Here is a 23632-nt window from a genome sequence, read left to right as displayed (position 1 = left end):
CAAACTTCTGGGGCTGAAATGGCTCATTGGTTAAAACACTTGATCCTCTTCCAGAGGTTCCAGGTTTGATTCCCAGCACCCACACGGCGGCTAACAACAGTTCGTAACTCCAGTTCCGGGGGATCTGACATCATCTTCTGACCTCCATGGCCATTACACAACACAGGTGCATTTACATACACTCAGGTAATACGCTCATACACATAAAATAAAAATAATAAATAAAATATTTTTTAAAGTTACAAACTTTGTAGAAAAGCAAAATCAGAACTATTTGTTAATTTGGTGTCTGCAACTCATCTGGGGCTGGGTGGTTCATTCTGAAACAGTATTACAGGAGGAAGAAGGAATCTTTTCTCCCACTGGCCATCTCTATTGCCTGAACCACCTTTCCTTGAAGGCCAAGGGTGCTTTGTCTTGCTCCTGGTGTAGCATTCTGAAGGTGTGACTGCATGCAGCTACATCTCAAGCAGAAGGCACTAGGCAACACCCAGCAGTGGAGCCTCAGACGCAAGCTGCCAGTGCCCTGCACACTTGTTCTGGGTGCAAATTCTAATATCCCACTCATTTCATGAGATACAAAGCGCTTATCAGGAAACAAATGTGACAATGGAACAAGTTGCCAGGCTCTCTAGTTCCTGAACTAGTGTTTGGTGGTATCTGCTCCAACTGCTCAAATTGCCACAGAATTAATACTTTTCCTTTGCCTCTCAATCAGTAAATGATTTTAATAATTCTTTGTTAAGTTTTTATTAGTAGTAACTTAAAAGTTTCCCCCTTCCATTCTGTGAAAGGATGTTATGAGAAAGGCACACAGTGAGTCTACAATGGGAATCTTCTAATGTGCCTCAAGTGCAGTTGAACAGGTGTTCTTTCACCTCGAACAGTCACGACTACAGAGGAACTGAATGCCAAAGTCCTAGACCAAGCCTTTCCTTCTAGTGAAATTAGGCATGAGACTGGTCTTTCCTGGATTTGGTCTGAAGGGATTTAATTAGGGAAGCGGAACTAGAATGCTGGTCAGCACAGCATCTGAGCAGCCCCACCTTAAGACTACAGGTGAGGCACCTCACAGTTACTACATCCAAGAACTCTCCTTTATCTAATTAATGGTGTCCATCATAATAATAACAAGATCATATTATACTCATAAACCTAAAAATTTACACACTGTAAATTCATGGCCTCCTATTTACAAACTTTCAAGGCTTTAGGGATTTATATCCATTTTTGAAATGTGACATCTCATCATCTTTTAGAACACATAAAAAGTAATTCCTATATCCTATGCAATGACTTACTGGATCTAGGATATGCAAAGAGACACTTCTAAAATACTTAAAGACTTCTATAAGCTGCCTAAATTTGAGCACGTTCATTTGGGGATTTTATATATATATATATATATCAATGTCATGAACTGGCACAATGGCAGAAAACTTGTGACATGGTGACACAAAAGTAGCACTGCAGGAGTGCACATATATTCCTGGAACATGAGGCTGTCGCCTGGAGTTAGGCACAGAAATGAGTCTCTCACAAACAGCAGTTGCTGCCTGTGGGATTCAGTAAGACAATCACATAGCTGACTCATGGGACCAATTATAAAGGAGCAATCATTTTTTCTCTGGCATTAAAACAATATCGTATGCTTTCATCACCGATTAACAAATGTTAAGAAGCCAGAAGTGTACCATGGATGGTTTTATTACCAAATCAATGCCAAAGCCCCCTCTTCCCTCCCTCCCACTTCCATGAGCATTTCTCCCAGACTCCCGCGGGCCAGAATCGCTCATGATCTTTCACTAAACTGAACCACAGAACAGGTTTTTCAAACTATCCGGGTATTTAGTGAGAACTGAATTGTCAAGTATTATTTTCTAATGACAAAAATCTGGCTGTCCATTATTTCTCAATGCTAGTGGTCTTGCTTTAAATGAACTACTAGTCTTGCTTAAGGTTTTTAGAAATTACAGCAAAATTGGAAGAGCAAGCCGGCTGTAACTCATCCTCCCACTCCTGAGCAGACTACCACAGCCTTCTGGAGCGCTGCTTCCCCTAGAGACCCAGCAACACCCCACTGCAAAGAGCTCCCTGCCTGTTCCCCACGCTGCCTGTTCCCCACGCCGCCTGCTCCCCAAACTGCCTGCTCCCCATGCCGGGCAGCCTGTGATGCCGGCAGCGCCTGGATACTTACAGAGTGCTTGTCCTGCTGGCCCAGAACTCCATGGCTAGCAGGGACGGCCAGCGGTTTCATAATGAAGAAACATATGCTGAACTGAATTTACACATCATGTACCAACCTCTCACGATGGCAAGTCACCCTCTCCAGCATGAAATTAAGAGAGAAAGAGGGAGAAAAAAAAAAAAAAAGAGGGAGGAGGGAGAACCAGGCTGTAGCTTAAAGTGTCACTACTGGTGAGCTTAAAAACCCTTCACACTTGTCAGAAAAGGAATCCGAACAACAGTGCTCGGCTCCATTTTTATCACACTGAAACTCTAACCCTCGGAGGCTATGACAAGACCGAGGGAACCTCACCCAGCCTTCAGGCTTCTGAGAGAACAAGATCATTTCTGAGGCTGAAGAACAAGAGGCAAAAGGGGGGGAAAAAAGCTAAAATGGCTGACTGCACACAGACTCCCCTCCAAAAGGCTTAATACAGAATCATATTAGCCAGGGTAGAGAAGAGCCAGTCTCTAGCATTCAGCCAAGCATTGTTAACACTCTTGTTTCATTTGCAATCACACGTACAGACCCCTCCGACCAAAGAGAAAAGAAAAAAGAAAAGAAAAAAAATCAGGGCAGAGCGTGTGAATCGGGACCTCCTCCCTAGCTGCTAATGATGCTGACAGTGGTGACCAGTGATCTCTGTCCCACTCCACTAACCAAGTTTGCACAATTAATCTCAGCAGCATGACACTGATGGACATTTAATTTAATGATGTCTGTCCCTCACACTCAGCACAAGCATGCCTGGTAGCCGGAGTCACTGACAGAAACACAGCACATGCACACACACAATCTCAAGAATCATGAGTCTGAATGCAATACACCAATATAATTACATTATTGTGCTTACTTTGGAGGACCATGGCTGCAGGCAGTTGGCATAGCAACGCACAAGGAAAGCCATTTCCTGGGTAGAGAAAGCTTCCTTTTCTAAATAAAAAAAAAATCCCTCTTAGGAAACAAACGGCATTGCTGCTTCCTGCAGAAAGCAAGACACTGTAGTCTGTCTCTTAACCTGCAAGGCTCACACTCGATGCAGTTCTAGTGATGTAAGTGGGTTTCTCTCTCACCCTCCCTCTCTCTATATACACTGAAATATTCAGCTCAAACGGTACACACATTCCTTAAGGCTCGCCCCCTCCTCTACTTAACCATTTCATTCATTAAGGTAGCGATGGACAATTCAGATAAAGTAACAAGCTCTTGCCTGTATTGTATCAGCGGCTGTAGGTTAAGCAAGTCTCAGAGGGATGGAATCCATTGATTGCTGACTCCAAATAATATCACTGAAGACAGGGTGGGAAAACAGAGCAAGGACTTACTTGAACAGCTTTGAACTAAAATATGGTTTTCACAAGGAATCAATGTGACCTCTACCCCACCCTCAAGTATTGCCAGGCTAAAATAAACACCTCAAAAAAATTATAAAATGCACCTTTAGTAAGCTTTGTTTAAATTTAGAAGATGTAATCTTCACAAATACCCATCTCTCTCTCTCACACACACACACACACACACACACACACACACACACACACACACACACACACAAAATGCTGCCAATAATAATATAATAAATCACCTTGATTTCTCTTTTAGACAAACCAAACTTGTAGAGCTAGGGCTGGAATTAAACAAGGAGACATTATTCTCCCACAAACTTTTAATTTCACCTAGATATAGAGGTTTACCTGAGAGGCTGCATTATAGCTCACAAGAAATAAAGACACTTGGATCAGTTTCTCACAATCAGATCTATCTTAAATGGGAGAGAGAACAGAAAACAGATAGGGAAAATATGCCATCTTTAACAATGGCCTCTGGGATTGTGAGAGCTTCCTAACTGTGTTTCACATCTATCTTAAGATTGTATTCACCTTGTTTTTTTCCTCTTCATACTAAAAGGTATAGTGATGCTAGCCTTTTCTCTACCTACCTTCCCCTTCTCAGACTTCTTTTGTTACCCATTCTCTCTGAACTCTACAAATTTTAGAACATCTTCCCTACAATCAGAGTGTCATCAGCTTTTAGGTGTCCATGTGCCATCTCAAATAGGAAACCAAACCAAAAATCTTCCTTAGACACTGTTTTCCCCTGAATAGCAGCATCTTACCCTCTTTCCACACCTGACAATCAAATCTTAAAAGAATTAGCCATTTTGAGTATTCACTGTTTTTCCATCCCATATACTATGTAAATGAAGGACCAATGTGATCTGATACATCTTTTTACATACATGAGTCACCATCCATACCTGCCTCCATGTGTCACTGCATCACACTTGTTAATTAGATTATCCAGTTTTTCTCCAGTTTAGGTTTCATCTCTGCTACTATCATCCCAATTCAGTCTTTTTTTCTTCAAAACCACAGAAAGCAAGTCTCTATCTTCAATTCTAACCCTACAACCCTGAGCCCATTTGTCATCATTCTTCCTGGGCTCTTTTAAAACTAAAGTCTCATGATTTCACTTTCATGCCATTGTCCCACTTTTACAAATTAAAATGTCAGTGGCTTTCCACTGTACCCAGCAAAAGGAAAAGAAAATTCCTATCAGAGTCTTCGAGATTTATGCACTTTTGGGCTGGTAAGATGGCTTGCAAGTAAAGGAGCTTGCTACCAAGCCTGATGACCTGAGATCCCCCAGAACCCACACAGTAGAAGGACAGAACAACTCCCAAAAATAGTCCTCTGACCTCCGCATGTGTGCCGTGGAACATAAAAGCACACATGCAACCAATCCACTGACAGACACTTGAAAAGATTCCTACACTTCCTACACTCATACCATGCTCACACTCACTCCAGGTCACATGGGTATCTTTGCTTCACTGATAGGCAAAGAAGCCTTTGTACAGGTTAATTCCTCTGCCTATAACCCTCCTCCCCACCTCTTGTCTCCCACTCCACATGAGAACACTGAGGGTGACTCACCCTCCTGGAGTTATGGCAATAGAGGCTCACCTCTTCACTGAGCACTTACTGTAGCTGTGATTCTACAGTTTTCTTGATGTCATTTCCTCAGCTACTCTGCTTCTTCTCACACACTCTGACACCATGATGGCCAGCACCATGTCTGTTTATGGATATGACTGCACTCAGAGCACCAAGCATGGTGCACACTGTGGTCACTCACAATTCTGTTGAATGAATGCATTTTGTTGAATGGATAAATCTATATTTAGTGGGACATTATTTACCCATGCTACAGTGTGAGTAATTCTGAAGACAGCAAGCTCAGTAGAGTAAGTCAGTCATGAAATTTCTACTGACTGGAAACAGACATTGACACAATCATATTTCATCTTTCATACTACTTCCTATCAAAACCCCAAATAATATTCTGTAATAAACATAATTCAAAAGCAAATGGCACAAAAAAGAATGAAGCAATCTAACCAAAATTGACATGTAGATGCACAAATAAGAACTAATATATTTATATCTACAAATAGATAAGATAGACAGAAAGAATGAAGTGATATAAAGGGGGAGGGAAGAATAATGGAATTGAAGGGAAAATGGGAATGGGAAGGCATGGTAGAAGAGGAACTATGAGGAGGGATAACCAGCACTAAGGACCTTTTGAAAAAGTCATAGGGAAACCTGCTACTGTACAAGCTTATTAAACTGTATGTGTACAAGCTTCTTAAAACATATATATAATGGGTTCAAATGGAGTTACCCTAAAATGGGGGGGGGGGGGGATGCCCCTATCAGACCCTTCACACTAGCACATACAAAGCCCAGTGCCAGTAATAGGTGACTTCTTTTGAGGTTACTCGTCAAGGGGGTTTCTACAGCCCCGGGGGGGGGGGGAGAAATGCCTCTACCAAGCACCACAGGATAGCAAATAAAAAGCCCAATGTTGGGCTCCCTCTTTTGGAGTTGTTGACCAGAGGGTTCACAAAGACCCTCAAATAATACTGGCTATTGTCACTACTCTTGGTTATCCTCCATAACTTGATGGTAAGGACCCACTGCTAAAAACACTACATATGTGAGTCACAGAACAAACAGAGAGATCAAGCTGGTATTGGCCTCACTTCATTTCTACTGAGTATCTTTCATAGTGCTGGAGGGTGCTATGCATACTACCAGAAGACAAGAGTAATCATCAGTCTTACCCAACTGTGAACCCCGCAAGCTACAATAACAACTAACCTGGGAAGATATGTTTACTAGTGCAATGTTATGGGAGTAACCAACCACTTTCTGCTTGGATTTAAGGTCCACTTCACAAGCTAGGCATTCTGGCACTGCTATCGGGACCAAGAAGCTGTAGCTAGAGAGGTCACAGGCCATAGGAGAGAACCTACTACTATTATTCTTCTAAATGGACATAGTATTAAACCTAATCCTAATGACTTGCTGTTATAGATAAATACATCTCTTAACTTTCACCAGAGAAGCTTCCTCATGCAGCAGATAGTAATTAGCCCAGAAACCACAACTGGTCAACATACAGAGAACAAGAGACTGCAGAGTGCTCAGTCCTAAATGGAACATCTATGTCATACCCTCTCTTCCTGGCTCAGGGATCACTGCAGAAGAAGGGATAGAAAGATTTTAAGAGCCAGAGGTGGTAGCTGAATTCAAGAGAAGTGTATTTTCCAGATACAACAGGGCAGTTGCACATATGAACCCACAGCGCTTGTGACAACATACACGAGCACAAGCCAGACAAAATCCCAGCACGGAGCGGGAAGGTGAGCAGAAAGCCACACCCCTAGCTGAGGAACTTTTAGCAACTGATAGCAGTGGGGAGAGGGAGAGCAAGTTTTCATGAAGGGTATGATGCTAGTTAGGCTGACCACTCTTCAGGGGATAGACCTACAGCCAAGGATTACTTGGGGAACACAAATTAGACTCAATAGGCCTTGAAAAAAATAATAATAGAGAACATGAAGTGATGGAGGTAGGGATGGATTTGAGAGGAGATGGGGAAGGAGTTCTGAATATGATCAAAATGTATTGCATGAAATTCTACAAGAACAAATAAAAAGGAAAATAAAAGTGGTAATTACATCCAGTGGGCCATTATTCAGCCTTAAAAGGGATTACATGCTATAGCATGGGTAGCTCTGAAGACAGCAAGCTCAGTGGAATAAGCCAGTCATGAAAGAACAGATGCTGTAAGCCACTCCACTCTGGGTATCTAAGACAGCCAAATTCTTAGGGATAGACAAGAGAGATGGTTTCCATGAACTAGGAGGGGAAGTTGGGAAATTGTTAATTAGTTATCGATTAGCCTGAGTCTGGAAGATACACAGGTTCTGGATGTGGGATGGCTGAATCACAATGGGGATGCACTGAACTGTATACTTAAAATGGTGTCTGTAAGTGTCACATATATTTGTAACAGTAAGCTATTTGTAACACAACCAAACTCATTCCCAGTGTCCCAACAGGTCCATGTATCAACAATTCTCCAAGTTTAAGTAGCCCCATGTTGATGCTGTCTTGTCCTGTAATGGGAAGGTTTTCCACTTACTATTGTCACTATCTGGGAAAAGGGTGTCACTTCTTTCAAGGAGGAAACTAACCTAATCAGGAAACCTGAGACATGTCAGGCACCAAAGCTTTTATGTGCTGAGGCTTGGTGTGACTGCTTCACAGACTGGCTCTATGCCAACAACAACCTACATACCTTGAAACTCAGTACTGACAACATGAAAGTTTATTATCCATACTACCTGTACACTGACACAATTATGCACAATTATTGGTTAAGAAATAAAATGAGAGGGCTAGAGAGATGGCTCAGTGGTTAAGAGCACTGGTGGCTCTGGCAGAGGACTCAGGCTCGGTTCCCAGCACCCACATGGTGGCTAACAACCATCCGTAACTCCAGTTTTAGAGGATGTGACACCCTCATCTAGCCTCCGTGGGCACTCAGTGCACAGGTGCACTCACATATTCAGACAAAATATTCATAAATACTGTTTTTAAAGGGTGGGTTTATTTAAAATCAAAATTAGCTCAAGATTTAGAATAACCCACAGGATAAATTTATATTGATTCTATTCTTTAGCCACCTAGACATAGTAGGTAGCATTAAATGGATCTAGAAAAACCAAAGCAAAACCCTTCCTGCTCCAGATCAAGAACAACTGAAAATGTTTAAACACTCAGTAACAATGTTACAAAAGTGATGATTACACAGCTCAGGGAAGCTCACTAATGTAAAGCTAATGTAAAGGAGTCCATGCTAATTTTAATACTATTGTGTTCCTTCATGCTTTTCCCTCCTAACAAATTCAATTTCTAATTACTATGGAATTGAGAAAAATGGTCAGTTCCTTTCATCAGTAATTATTAGTCATATTTAGATATTTAATGTGGTTCTTACTTTGTCCATGGCCCACTATATGCTTACAAACAATTAAGCCTACAGGACATAAGAAAATATTTCTTTTATTTTAAAAAAAAAGTGTGTATGATATAGAGTCAGTAGTTTAGAAGACTACAATAGTTTTCAAATACCATGATGCCTTACTGAATAGTTATTGATTTCTTCCCTCCTCACCACAAAGAAAAAAATTACTGAAGTTGGAGAAAACTGTGAGAAGTTACTCTCTAAAAACTAGAAATAAGAAAGCTTATGAATCTGATTCCTATTATTTTATTGTTCCCCAAAGAAGTGACATTTAAAAATACTATTTTCTTGGCCTGACAGAGATGGTTCAGTAGGTAAGAGCACTTGCTATGCAAGCATGAAGACCTAAGTTTAAATCCCCAACATGTACATAAAGAAAGCTAAGCATGGCTGTTACGTGCCTAAAACCCCAGAGTTGGGAGATGGAGACAGGCATATCCCCAGAGCTGGGTAGCCAGCCAGCCTAGCTGAAAATGGCAAGTTTCAGGCTGACTGAAAGAACCTGTCTTGAGGTAATAAGGTAGAGACAGAGGAAGATACCCAATATCCTCCTCTGGCCTCTGCACATTTGCACATGTGTGTGTGTGCGCATACACACGTATTATCTTATATGGATATAACAAACAACTGAGCATTCAATTAAGGAAAACACTCTCTAACTGCTATCAAAATTTCTTACAGAAAGAAAAGTTGGGGTTGGAAAGATGGCTTGTTGATTAAGAACACTCACTACTGCTCTTGCAGAGTACCTGGGTTCAGTTCCCAGCACCCACATCAGGCAGCTCACAACTACATGTAACTCCAGTTCCAAGGGATCTGATGCTCTGTTCTGGCCTCTGTGGGCACCTACACACATGTGGTGCACATAATATTATGCAGGTGCACAAGCACATAAATCTTTTTGTTTTTTAATCTTAACAACAACAAAAAAGGAAAGCTGGTTGGTGGGATGGAAAACAGGCCTAGAGATGGAAGCTAGGGCCATGCACATGCAAGGAACACACTCTACCAAAGAGCTACATCCCAGGCCTTCTTTTACTTTTTATTATGAGACAGGATCTGATTAAGTAGCCCAGGCTGAAATGAACTCACCCTGTTGCCCAGGAAGGCCTTAAACTTGTAGTCTTCCTGCCTCAGACTCCCAGGTAGCTGGGATTATAGGTCTCAACCACCAGGTCCTGCTTAACAAACCCTTTGTGTCTTCATCCTACATTTCACATAATTTATTTCATCCTTGAGTATACTTCAGATAGTCCTCCACAAATCCCACTGGAAGTCATCATAAGAGTTAATCTATAAAAAATAATTTAATTATGATAAAAAATATTAAAGATGCTGGCACACTGCCTCACATCTATAAAATGTGACTAAACATTCAAGTTGAATCTAAATGTAGGCTTAAGAAAAACGGGAAGCTGTGACTTGAATCAACTGTTCAGAATCGAAATATCTAATGGAGTCCACATACAGATGGACCGATACACACCAGAGATATACTCTGTAGGAATCTTTATGTTAGATGATTTCTCTCTTCAATAAATAAAAATTCCTGACAGCAAACTATGTTGTATATGGTTCATAATTAGGAAATTAATTTCCTAATTAAATTAATAATGGGCAGTATATCTACAATAAATATGCTTTACATTCATACATAGCACTGAGAAGAAAAAGGTTAAAAAGTTGGCAAGGTGTGGACACCCACAGAGAAACAGCAAAGAAACCTGTGAGTCACCAAGAAATTCCAACACTGACTTTATAAATGCACTTGTTTGATGAAAGATTTTAGCAGACTTTAATAGCAGATTAAATAAGGCTTACTTCATTTCCTAGAACTTATTTTAAGAAAAGGCCAGACCTCACCCTTGCAATGTTCAAGTTTTCCAAGGTAGAGTCCTTGAATACTAGCTGAAACCACACCAGTGCTTTTTCTAGGGGAAAGGGCTTCAAACAGGGCTCCCTATATATTTTACAAAGAAAACACTCAAATGTACAGAACTACTATCTTTGTTGCTAATTTGCTATGCAATGTATTCCTTTGTGATTAATACACTTGCAAGAAGATAATGAAATGCTAATGTTCTCTATGTTTATTTAACAAAACCAGGAAATGCTGCGTTATGAAATGGAAAGCAAGTTAGCTGAGGTCATGAACCATGGGAGAATTTTATTTTTGATAATGTCAGTAATGATCCCTATAACTTGACACATAGTAGTTCTTCAAACAAAACATTTGAAAGAATAAGTGGTTCTACTTCACAGTTCAAAAGTAGCCTACAAAGTATCATTACAGCCACAAAGATGAGAAAACAGACATAAAGTGGTTTGGTAACTATAAAAATGAACTTATTTACTCATTGATAAAATGAGGGGCTTTATAACTTGACAGGTAAAAAGAGTTAGGAAATCCAAATCTCACAGAGATAAGCACTGGGATCTACACTAGTAGGATTTGGAAGGTAAGATTTGAGGAGAGCTTACAGGGGATGGGGAGGTAATCAGGGCCATCTATAAAACTGAACTAGCCAAAAAGTTGTATATGACTATGACTCAAACACAATTCCTAAGGACTTTAATATAATCTCAGTTATATTATCAGCCGAAGGCTACCCACAGCCAGGAAGACAGGAAATTCTGAGGTAATCTGTAATCTGGTTGAAGAATTTATTAAATTATAGCAACCCATTCTGGTCATCAGACTTTTTTATGAGATTTATTTTTACTTTATGTGTATGAGGAGTTTTGCATGCATATATGTAAGCATATCTGAACATGCAATGCCCATGGAGGACAGAAAAAAGCACCAGATACCCTGGAATTGAAGTTTCAGACAGTTGTTAGCCATCAAATGGATGGTGGGAACCAAACCCAGGTCCTTTTCTGCAAGAACGGCCAGTGGGTGCTCTTAACCACTAAGTGCTATCTCCAGCCCCTGGTCATCATATCTTTGGAGAGATAGTATGTAAATGCTGTGTTCTAAAGCCAGAAAATCCAACAGGTATTTAGGAACACTTAAGCTGAGAGGGTTTAACAAAAAGAACATACTTGGAGGAAAAGAGCCTTTTAAAATATCTGCATCACACATATTGAAATGCAATTTGAAAATTTATCTGTATTGTTTTAAGAGAGATCTACAATCATAAGCTAAAATTGTGTACAGACAGGTTTCAGCTAAATATAAGGAAGCATTTCTTTTGGATTTCTGTTTAGATGTTTCTATGTTGGTCAGGCTGGTGCTGAAATCATGGGTTCAAGTGAAATGATCCTCCTGACTTCACCTCCTGCATGCCAAGGACTACAGGCACCTAAGCCATCAACTAGCCCAGCTTATGGAAGTTTAATAATTACACCTTTCCTGTTAAAAAAAAAAACAAAAACCTGCTATGATTTACTACATTCTTAATTCAGAACACACACAAAGATAGAAGTTTACACACATTATCTAAAGGACTATCTCTCAGATATCAAAACTCAGTGTAATAAAAAAAATCTTAAAGCAGAGAATGAGTGATGATTATTTTATAGAAAAGCAGTGTGTACTAAAGTAATTTTTAAAAAGAAGTAATTTCATGGATTGGGAAAGGGTAAGATTCATGTCTGGCTCTATTACTAAATATATACTATGTTCAAGAAATCATGAACACTTAACATATTGCTTCACCTCCTTGACCTCTGTGTGTTATCTACTAAAAAGGGTAATGTCACTGAGTAGTGGATTCAACTGAAGGTTTAACTGACAGACACAAAAAAACATCTAGCAAATTGGTCCATCATAAACATTCAGTACGGGTCAATTTTACTGCTTCTAAAATATTCTAAAAGTCTCATGCATCAAAGATTTGGTTAACCCAGAAGTCAATGTCGTATCAATACCTGGAAACAATATCCTGTGCTGACTTCTTCATATAGAACTGTTAATGTAGGTGGGCCAAGAGAGCTACTCCTCAAAATACTAACTATTGCTGATTCTGTGAGTCTGACCCAAGGACATCAAGATACATAACCCACAGAGACCTAGTTTGTGTTGTACAAAAGGCATAAACAATGGAATACAAGATAGCTATTGGTTTTCAAAGATTCTGCTGAATTGGAAATTTTATTCATTTTTTTAATACTAGAGATTATACTCAAGGATTTCATGAATACTACGCAAATGGCCTAACACTAACCTACTCCTCTAGCCTGGAAATTAATTAATATATTTTCATTTCTAAACAACCTAATATTTAGAAATAAATATCAAAATATGTAATTTTTCGAAATGGTTCAATAGTTTTCATTCCAAAAGACAGTGACGGTAATTTGAAATGGAAACATCAATGGACTTCACCACCAGGAACAGAGTGGTCTGCCCTTCTGTCTTAATGCTTACAAAGAAATGATTAGAAAACAATTAAAAATAGAAGGCATGTCTATAAATATTTTACATGCTACAGAATTTTTAAATGCTTTTTTTAAAAAATTAATTCAGTCTACCAATGAACACATGATTTTAAGATAACAACATTCAATCTTCCTTCACATAAATAAATGAACAAAGCCAAACTACACATCTAATCTCTCCTCCTAAACAGGCAAATGGAGCATTTTAACTGAAATATTGTTACAATTATTGATATACTCAGCTGTTCTTGAAACCATGAGTTACTACCATGCTGCTATCTTAAGACCAAAGACAATACTAGAATTTTAATTGTACGTATCAGTCAGTTACAATTAAGAATTGCTAATAAGTGGATGGGTGAATTGGAGTCATGGTAGATGTGATACTATAAGCTCTCCCATGTAGTATTTTCGAAAACAACATATAAACACAAATCTGTAACAATACACTGGGAAGAATATGGCATTCATTTATTCAGTCTACAACTGACCCCCAAAATGTAAAAATGGATGAGACTAGAAAGAAGAAATCACAAATTAACTTCAGAAGTAAAGCTCAGTAGTTCAACAATGAATGTCCTATATATCAGCAGAATCTAGTCCTTACCAAACAAAACACTTACTGAAACACTGCCTTAGAGCAAACATTAACAAAACCTACTGTCTTGTTAAGTTGTTTTAATAGGGAAAAAAATGTTTCTTTCCAGGATGTAAAGCAAAAAATAAAAAGTATGTTGAATAAAAATTTTAAAATATGTGTCAATCAATCTAATCAGTGGTAATATTAAAAATAAATCCAAATATTAGCAAGATATTAATACTAAGGTCAAGCTCCTAAAAAAAAAATGTATCTACAAAGAAGTAAAAATTAGTTTGACAGCTGGAGAGATAGCTGCTCTTTCAGAGGACCTCTGTTCGGTTCCCAGCACAACTGCCCATAACTCCAGTTCCAGGGAATCTCATGCCCCCTTCTGACCTCTGTGGGTATTGCACAACACAGATGCATTTACATATATGCAGGCAATATACCCATACACATAAAATTAAAAATTAATAATAAAATACTTTTGAATGAGTTTGGAAGAAAACAGAGGTCATTTAACACAGGAATTTCACTAAATGAGAGATGGTGCATGAGCCTTCCCTGTGGGGATTTCACCTCACAAAGGGAGACCCTCATTCCTAAGCAGAGGCACCCAGAAACCCCAGTCCCTTTCCAAGAGCAGCTCTGTCCTCTTGGGGTTTATTCTGCTTTCATGGCTGATTACTGAATCATTGCACCACAGGGCATGGCATGAGCAGCCAGACACTTTGTAATGACAAAGGAAATTAGGTTCCATGTCTTAACTCAGGCAGGACAGTGGCAGGAAAAGACTGAAAGCAGCATCTTTACACAAAAGAACAAAAGGGCAAGTGAAAAAGGACAATAATATATTCAAAGTGGAAGATACTAAAGATTACTGAAGATTGAAAAAAATGTTTTAAATCACATTTCTGGTTTGGTTTACTTTTTGTTTTTGTATTTTCAAATTGAAACCATTAGTAATTAACTAGATTATCCTGAACATCAACTGTTAAAGAGTATGGGGCTTGAACTATTTATAGTGATGGGTGTGTGTATGTGGAAGGAGGGATTAACACTAGTCTCACTGTGCTGGCATAAGACTAAAAACCCAGCAGGTTTTTGTTTGGTTTTTGAGACAAGGTCTCAGTATGCAACCCTTGCTGGCTTGGAACTCACTATGTAGAGCAGACTGTCGTCACACTTGTGGCACTCCTCCTGCCTTCTGGGTGTTGAAGGATTACAGTCTGTGCAACCACACAGGATGGTAAAAACACAGTTTAAATATTACTCAGAAGATACCTCATGGTTATGCTTATATAAACCCTACCATATAAATTTTGCATGAAATGTAAAGTCAATTGTACAGGTCTATATAAGACCCTAAGGTCTTAGATAAAGGTAATCTTTTCAAGGGAGGGAAGTTCAAAAAGAACATTCCTAAAGGAGAAAATTTTCTAGGTAAGAAATGCCACATAAGGTAATTACAATTTACAAAAAGATGATTTACTGATAACTAATGTAATTAATGTATTTAAAACAAAATTATTCAATGTAAAGCATTTTAAAATTCTGATCCCACCCACACTTAGCTCAGGATGTCTGCTCAAGTATGTAAGGGAAGAAAGAAGGAAAGAAAATTAAAAAGTCCTTCAAAAACAAAAGGTAGCTAGGCATGGTAGCACACATGTTTAATCCCAGCACTTGCGGAGGCACAAGCATGTAGATCTCTGTGAGATCAAGGCCAGCCTGGTCTACCTAGCAAGTTCTTGGCCAGCTGTGGCTACAGGGAGACCCTATCTCAAAAATACCAAAACCCACAAAACAAAACAAAAACAAAAGGTAACGGCCCATCACAAAGGCACACCATCTATATCTCCACTGAAGGGCCTGGTACAATACACCTGATACTAGAATTACTTCACACGGGGCCCCAAGTTTTCATTTTCATTGGGCTTTGTAAGTTGTGTGGGAAATTCTGCATAAGATAAAAGAGGTATACAGAGATCTAGATCACACAGGTACCTGGACATGTGCACAGCTGTATGATATCCTGAGTCACGCTCTAACAGGTACAGATCTGGGGCATGCCAGACTCCACAGAAGCATAAATTGATTTCTTTAAATCATCCAGAAATCTCCTTTCCACTCCTCTTCCTCTGCCCCCCTTTGCCCCCTCCCTTTCTTTTCCTCCTTTCCCCTTCCCCTTTCCCCTCTTCATTCCTTTGGAGAACCTGAGTACACCACGCAAACAAAAAGTACAACTATCCAATGAAAAGGTCTTGAGTGAGAGATTCTCAAAGCATGGTCTGAAGATCTCTGGGTTCTTCAGACTGGTCCAGGAAGCACCTGAGGTCATTTACCTCCAGGAAAAGATAGGCTCAATTTCTTTGAGTTCTGAGTGGGGTGTGGCCCCTTTTTTCATAGAACTCTACTGTTATTTGAACAAAACAAATAATGGACAGCTCTTCAAGTAGACTTGACTTTCTTGGTTTTTGTTAGTGTTGGGTTTTTTTGTTTTTGTTTGAGGAAGAAGTACTTAAAATACTTGGCCAAGGCCATGCCCACACACTACCACTACCATACTCCCAGTTTTGATATTTTCTTGAACAAGATGAACTTTGCATATGAAGAAAAACAGCTGATTTTACCTTGCTAGTGAAGGATAAATAGAAGCTTTCAAGTAAAAATTCTGAATTCTGAGTAACACACGCCGGAGGTGGGGGGTGGTCTCTGAGAGTTCAAAGCCAGCCTGATCCTCACAGGCAGTTTCAGGCCAGCAAGGGCTACACAGTGAGACCCTGACTTGGAAAAAAAATTACTCTGATGAAATCTGAATTTGGACAATTTACACTTGACATCATGAGCTTAGCCTCCCAATTATCAAGGCCTCCTTTAATGAGACCTCTTAGTGATATTAACAGCGGTTAGTGTGTGTGTGTGTGTGTGTGTGTGTGTGTGTGTGTGTGTGTGGTGTGTGTGTGTGTGTGTATACTACACAGTGTATGAAGATTCAGCAGCCCCAGTGGTGCACTCATGGCACTGTAAAACCCTGCTTCAGTGAGAGCAGCCACCCTGCAGGGTGGCCTCCGCTGTTGAGAATGGCCAGAGTGGCTTCCACTCCATGCTTCAGCTTAGGAAACCATCGCTTCTAGTTTGGGTGTAGAATATCAAAGAACATCCAAAATCGTTTTTAAAAGCTTAAAATACTCTTTCTCTTTTGTAATTACCTTTCTGTGTGAGGCCAGACCTCCTTCAAACACCTCACACAGTTCAAGAAAAACATCACAGTAGATTCAACACAGATGTAGACAGGAGAGCAGGCCACACAGACATTATTCTTGATTTGTTTGTTTTATAAAGTAGTTATCTGTCTCTTAAAAGGACATTGATGCCAACGAGTAATGGACTCATAACTCTTTTTAAGCTGAAGAGTGAATCCATACTATAATTTTTTTTGTTTTGACTCTAGTGTGGTAAATGACGGGACAGAGAATTTACGTGTGAGCAAAAGCTCATGGGAGGCCTCAGTAAGACCCAGGAGCCTAAGTACCCTGAGATTAAGATTAAGAACTGCTACATCCCCCAAACAAAAGCCTCTTGGCTGCTTGAAAGGATCCAGTCACCAACTGCTGTTGCTCCGTGTTATACAAGGTCAGAAGGACCCCTCTGACTGATAACTTCATCTCGCACAAGAGTTTGTGCTTTTTTGGTCTAATCAAAGTTTGTACCGGCTAACTGTCAGGCCAAAGTTCACTCCAGGGAAAAACAAAAGACCCAAAGCTGTGAAGTACTCAGAATCAGCCAATGTCAAGAACGCTCCTCTGTTCATCCCAGTCAGCTGGCGACTGCCTAGTCCATAAACCAGCAAACAGCAAAGCCATCCATCTACTAAGACTGTTCCTCAGTATTCCAAGGTTCTGACAATTTACATAGTTTTTTAAGTTTTAGTTTTATACTTTTACAGAAAGTATAAGTATGCTAATAGTGAAAAGGAAATGTTACTTTTTAACTACATTTCCTACACTCCCAAAAACCTTCTCAGCTGCACTGAAACCAGTCTGACTGCTGTCCGCTAGCTGTCCTCAGAAGCCAAGCCACGCCAACGCTTTCTTGCACACTCTCCCATCTTCCCTGCCTTAAGTACTCCCCAACTTCAAGGTAGTGATTACCATCAGGATCTGGACAGCTCTGTGCTTCCTGTCTCCTCTAGGCCACATCCACCCAACCACCATTATACCCACACTAAGTCCACCTGAATGCAAATGCTTTTTCACTGAGATTTTCCCCCATTACATTCTACAATCATTTCACCCCCAAATTCCTGTTTTTTAGCTTATGTATAATGTTATGATCACAAAACATACTGTATCAGAGAAATGGGTACATTCAAATCAGTCAAAATTCGCTACTGTACTTGACACTATGTGCTTAAAGATGGTTAAGGTGGCAAATTTAATGTTATATGGTTTGTTGGTTTGAAAGACTACTGAAAACTTTAAACAGGTTAATTTAAACAGGTATATAAAATATACTGCAATAAAGCTATTATTATAATATGTTCCAGGCCAGCTGGAGCTACAGGGAGACTCTGTCTCAAAAAGACTAAAAAATAAATAAAATTAAACTTAAAAATTAAATGGTGGCTTGCTCCTAATCAGTTAAAACTACAAATAAGGGCTGGAGAGATGACTCAGTGGTTAAGAGCACTAGCTAGTCTTAGAGAAGCTGGGTTCAAGTCCCAGCACCCAGTGGCGGCTAACAACTGTACCAAACAAACTCCAGTTCTGGGGGATCCAACACCCTCTTCTGACCTCCACAGGCACAGCACAACGTGGGTGCATTTACATAAAGGTAATACGCTCACATAAAAAATAAGTAATTTTTAAAAATACAAATATAGGGGCTGGAGAGATGGCTCAGTGGTTACACTGGCTGCTCTTGAAGAGGACCCAGGCTCAATTCCCAGTACCTACATGGTGGCTAACAACAATCCATAACTCCAGTTCCAGGGGATCAAATGCCCTCTGCTTACCTCCACATGCTCGACACAGGTGCACTTACATACATGCAGGCAAAATACTCATACACATAAAATAAATAAATAAATAAAATTATTTTTTAAATATAAATAAAAAATTTGTTGATATAATTGATATCACTAAATTGTTTGGGGAGGGGGAAATCTTACATACACAAATATGCATATTCATCACAGAGATATGCAGACCATTTAGTATGTGTTTTCAAATTTTACTAAAGTAATGCTAAATATTTCCTCTCACAAATGACCTAAAAACCTGGTATGCATCCATCCCATTACTTGCTAGTCACTCAGAGGGCAACACTATTACCTGGCTCTTGATACTGTTTTAGCACGGTATTCAAAACAAAAGATAACATTTTTTATTATTCTGTTATTATACACAGTGATGTTACGACTGATGTTAATTATAACAAGACCAATTCAGGACTAGTAAAAAATAAAATGAAAAGAGTAGGTATGTCCAAAGAAGAGAGATGTTTTTCAAATCATCATGTAAAATCCCATGATAGAAGAAGAGGGGTAGGGGTGTGAGTGGGGGTGTTGGTAAGAAATAAAGCTGGCAGAGATGAAATGGGTGTTTGCTCTTGCAACTTACAGTTAATTTCATCCAACTATATTTAAAACACATACAGGCACAGAGAGCTAGCTACCCGTGGTCACAGTGAAGGCAGGACAAAGTGGCACTGATCTTTTCTGACAAACAAATTGTCTGAAATATTGCATGATTTGCTGCACAACACCCTTATTACTTTCCATTTTCAAGTGTAAAAAAAAGATAGGTCCAATTATGACATCAATACAAGCTTCCTTTCAAAATGGAATGAAAGAACAGTAAATCCCAGTGGACACCGGAGTTCTCTAGCAGAGATGATGTAATACACAAAAATAGACATCCTCCAACAGAAGCCGAAACTTGGGTAAACAGCACACTGCAAGCTATTCTCAACTGCCTGGCATGAATTTGCAACACATGCTGTTAATAGCGTGAGAGAAATCATTTTATGCTTTAAACTATTTCCTGATTTACATTTCAAAGTCTATCCATGCTCTATAGTATAATTTCCCAATCCATACAAATTAAATCAACATAAATATCTGATTATAACTAAAAAAGAGAAAAGATCCCCCCAAACAATACAGCAGCTCTTACAGGCTGAATCATGCCAGAAACAGCAGCACATGGCACAGTACTGTTCCATCCACCTATTGTTTGGAGACTTTTCCATCAGGACCTTTTCTCAGGATTTAAAATACAACATGAGGGGCTGGAGAGATGGCTCAGCGGTTAAGAGCAGTAGCTGCTCTTGCAGAGGACCCAGATTCAGTTCCTAGCACCCACATGGTGGCTAACAACTATCAGTAACTCCAGTTCCAGGGGATCTATTACCCCCTCTAGCCTCCTCAGGCATTGCACAATACAGGGGCACTTAAAAACATGCAGGTAAAATGTTCATACATATTTTAAAAAATAAAAATTAATAAAAAAAAATTTTAAACTACAACATGATCTGGGCAAAGAGCAGTCAATTAACCTGCTGATAAAGCATGCCAAGGACACTGTTTAGACTCAAAAGCACTAACAAGATCCAAAGCATCAGGTACCCAGAAAATACATGGCACCTAGCAAAATTCCTGTGGGGGGCTTGTACACAAACCTCCTCTCTAATGGTCTCTCCACACCCTATGTGTCTTTCATTCTTTATTTCTGAGCTCATTTTCTGCTGGTGCTAGTTTTCTGCTGTTTTGTTTTTTCTTATTGAGCTCTCCTGCACTAAAGCATACTCTGCTGCAGGCTGAGGATGTGGTCTGTTGGCAGACTGCTTGCTTAGTGTGCTTGAAACTCTGGGTTTGATCTCCAGCAAAGCATAATTCCCAGTAACCCCAGCACTTGGGAAATGGAGGTAAGAGGATCAGAAGTTTAAGGTCATCTTCAGCCACATGGGGAGTTGAAGGCCAGTCTCGGGGAGAAACACTGCCTCAAAAAAACAAAAACCCCACAGAAAAAAAAACAAAAGCCACCTTGCTTCTTTCTTCAAACTACAACAAACTATGACTCAATTATTTGCATTTAGAAGTGGCAAAACCATTAAGCATCACTGGACAGAAAGCACTATGTTAGGGAAAGCCATCAGAAATTCAAAAACTCCAGGTGCTTTAAAGTTTTATTTTTGTCATGTGCTTATTTCCACTTTCTTCCCTTGAATCTCTCCACCCCTGGGTCTTACTTCCAAGTGTCAAGCTGCACCACCACTTCCACTTCCACTGCTTAAGTAGGTCACTGCCTACCCCAAGATCTACTCCAGCTTGGAGCAGACAGGCTTAGTAATAGTGAGCCCAGTATATCATATCCTCCATTTCAGTAACATTGTTGCTCATCTTTTAACATGGCTTCTCAAACCCCTATTTTTACTCAACCTCTTTTGTCTTTGAACAAATAGGGTTCTTTCTGTACAAAGTATCTCTCATTAGGGCTGTCCAGGGAGCAATTCCTGATTCTTCAAGTAGCTGGTGCACGTTCCCCCATAATACTTCCGCCTGCCTGTGCTTTTAACATCTGCATTCTCTATGAAATTATAAGGTCAAAGGGACAAACGATTCAATTTAACACAGATCTGAAAAATGGTGAGTACGTAAAAAGTACTGGTCAAATGAATACAAAGCTACAAAATAAAATATTAACTCCTCCCTAAATGACAAAGGAAATAGAATACATCAATATTCTGGCACCCTAGTCTATTGTAATACACAGAAAGACATTGGCAATCCCACTGAAAACATATGCTTCAGGTTCAGTTAAACAAAAAAAAAATGGACAAATTTAAATTCTGAAAGAATGAAAGTATTAAAATAACTAAAACAGGGCCTGGAGAGATCTTGCAGTGGATCCAGGTTTGGTTCCCAGCACCCATATGGAGGTTCACAACCACCTGCTGTTCCAGGGGATCTTATGCCCTCTTCTGGGCTCCCCATTCACATGGTACACATACATACATCCAGATCCACACAAATACACATAAAATAATAAAATATATCTTTTAAAAAATAAGAATCCAAACAGTCCCCCATAATAATTTTTATATGCATAAAAACATTCTTAAAATATATGACTAAATTATAGTCAGGTGAGATGTGAACTGAAGGTAAAATCTGAAATCCCTAATATCTGAGGAAATTTACTAAATATACAAGTCACTAACACATGTTTTCTTATGTTAAGTAGCAAATACTATATCAAAAGAAACATTTTAAATTTAAGAACAGCTCAACTCAAAAAACTAATGTCAAATGAAAGTGTATGATTATAAAAACCAAATTCTGCCATTTTTTTCATTTGTTACTAAGTGATTTTTTTTTTTTTTTTTTTTTTTTTTTTTTTTTTTTTGGGGAAAAAAAAAAAAAAAAACCCACTGTGTAGACCAAGCTGGCCTCGAACTCACAGAGATCCACCTGCCTCTGCCTCTGGAGTTCTGGGAATAAAGATGTGCACCACCATACCTGACTAACTAAACAATTTTTAAAATTAACCAAGCCTCCCAAGAAATTCTTAACTGAAGACATCAACTTAAATCTATCTTAAAAAAAAAAAAAACATAAAATGTATGTTTGAGAATAGTTATACATCCCCTTATTTAAATATTACACAATGAATACATGTGTCAAAATATCACACAGTACTTCATAAGCATTTATCACTGTTAACATCTTTATGTGCAAATAAAAGCTTAAAATTTAAAACATGGAAAAGTTTTTTTTTAATTCTACTTTAGAGACATAAAATATATATGCTACAAATGGTGATATCATAGAAAGAAACCAGATTTATCTGACATTACTATAAAGAGTAATTTTAGTTTTTGAAAAAATGAAACTGATCCTCTAAAGCCTCATTTTGACCACACAGACACCACATTTTACAGATACTGAAATAAAAGGTATTACCATCACATGTATTTAGCTCATATTAATTTAATGTAATATTTTCTATTACTTTTGTATAACCACACAAAGAAATTTAAACCAAATCTACTGAAAAGTTTGATACTTAACAAAACAATGCTTTGTAGTATATATACCCATTGTGGAAAAAGATAAAATGTATGTAAGGTATATTTTTCCCATGGTCAATAGGTTTTCATTATTTCAATTTTCTTCACTGAGATTTTACAACCATGTTTTTATCTGGCACTATATTCAAGTCATGCAAAGTAAAGGCCTGCTTTGGGGAGCAAGCAGTAGTGGGGTGGGGTGTCCATGAGAATTTCAGCATGGTGAACATGTAAACTATCTAACAGCCTAGGAAGGCTTGAAATTTTTCAAGCTTCAGTTGGAACATATAACCTCTACAGGTGGGAGGTGCTAAATTTTCTTTAGTATTCAGTCATATTTCTTTCTACACAATTTTTGCTCTTTCCAGCAAGGGAAGGGGAAAAGGCAAAATACGCAAACCTCATTCTTGCCCAGTTCTCAATGTGAATACAAGGTAAACCACTGCTGATTCAAGTCCCAAGTAAGAGTTTTTGGTAGCTGACCCAACTTTTATCAGCCTCTGCTAAGAACAGTACTACCTGCCTCTTTCATGTACTCTCTGTGACAATGAAGGTTCATGACACATCCTGTCTTTTTGGTCACCTTAAAAACAGTCTCAAGCCACACTCATCAAAATGTAAGGAAATGCTAACGAAAGCCCTCTTCAATTTTCTCTTCTCACTGCATTTTAAAACGCTTGTTCTCACTGCAAACCTCATACATCTCCCTTGAAAACATCCTGAAAATACTACATGCACCAATGAAACTTCATGTTTTCTGCGGAAAATCATTATAATCAGTTCTAAAATATTACAACACACCTAATTTTAAAGAGTACCTTAGGTATACAGTAGTGTGTATATTTTAAATTCACATGTTAAATCAGAATTATATTCTTAATTTTTTAGGCCAAAAAAGGATAAATTCTAAAATAGATTGTTTTTATAAGTATTAAATTATATATTCTTAAAGTACTGTCTTTCCAGATAAAAAGTCAAAGCAGTTT

General features: G+C 38.8%; 1 protein-coding gene across 11 annotated transcripts in view; it reads right to left on the bottom strand.

Annotated features, from left to right (window-relative positions):
• The window catches only part of Rapgef2 (Rap guanine nucleotide exchange factor 2), a 299442-nt gene that overhangs the window by 123485 nt on the left and 152325 nt on the right, over nucleotides 1-23632 (bottom strand). For 2 of the 11 annotated variants that reach the window (XM_017803523.2, XM_008854331.3), the window contains exon 1: nucleotides 3081-3170. The exons of 8 other annotated variants lie outside the window; for them this stretch is intronic. In XM_017803523.2, coding sequence (XP_017659012.1) covers nucleotides 3081-3134 — 54 coding nt within the window. In that variant the 5' untranslated portion in view covers nucleotides 3135-3170. Of the gene's footprint in view, nucleotides 1-2197; nucleotides 2570-3080; nucleotides 3171-23632 lie in introns of those variants that run through there. One more of the 11 variants, XM_017803522.2, reaches the window with a different exon arrangement.

The sequence above is a fragment of the Nannospalax galili genome, unplaced genomic scaffold (assembly GCF_000622305.1).
Source record: "Nannospalax galili isolate Female #2095 unplaced genomic scaffold, S.galili_v1.0 scaffold305, whole genome shotgun sequence".
Lineage (NCBI taxonomy): Eukaryota > Metazoa > Chordata > Mammalia > Rodentia > Spalacidae > Nannospalax > Nannospalax galili.
This window is presented reverse-complemented; position numbering and strand designations above follow the sequence as displayed.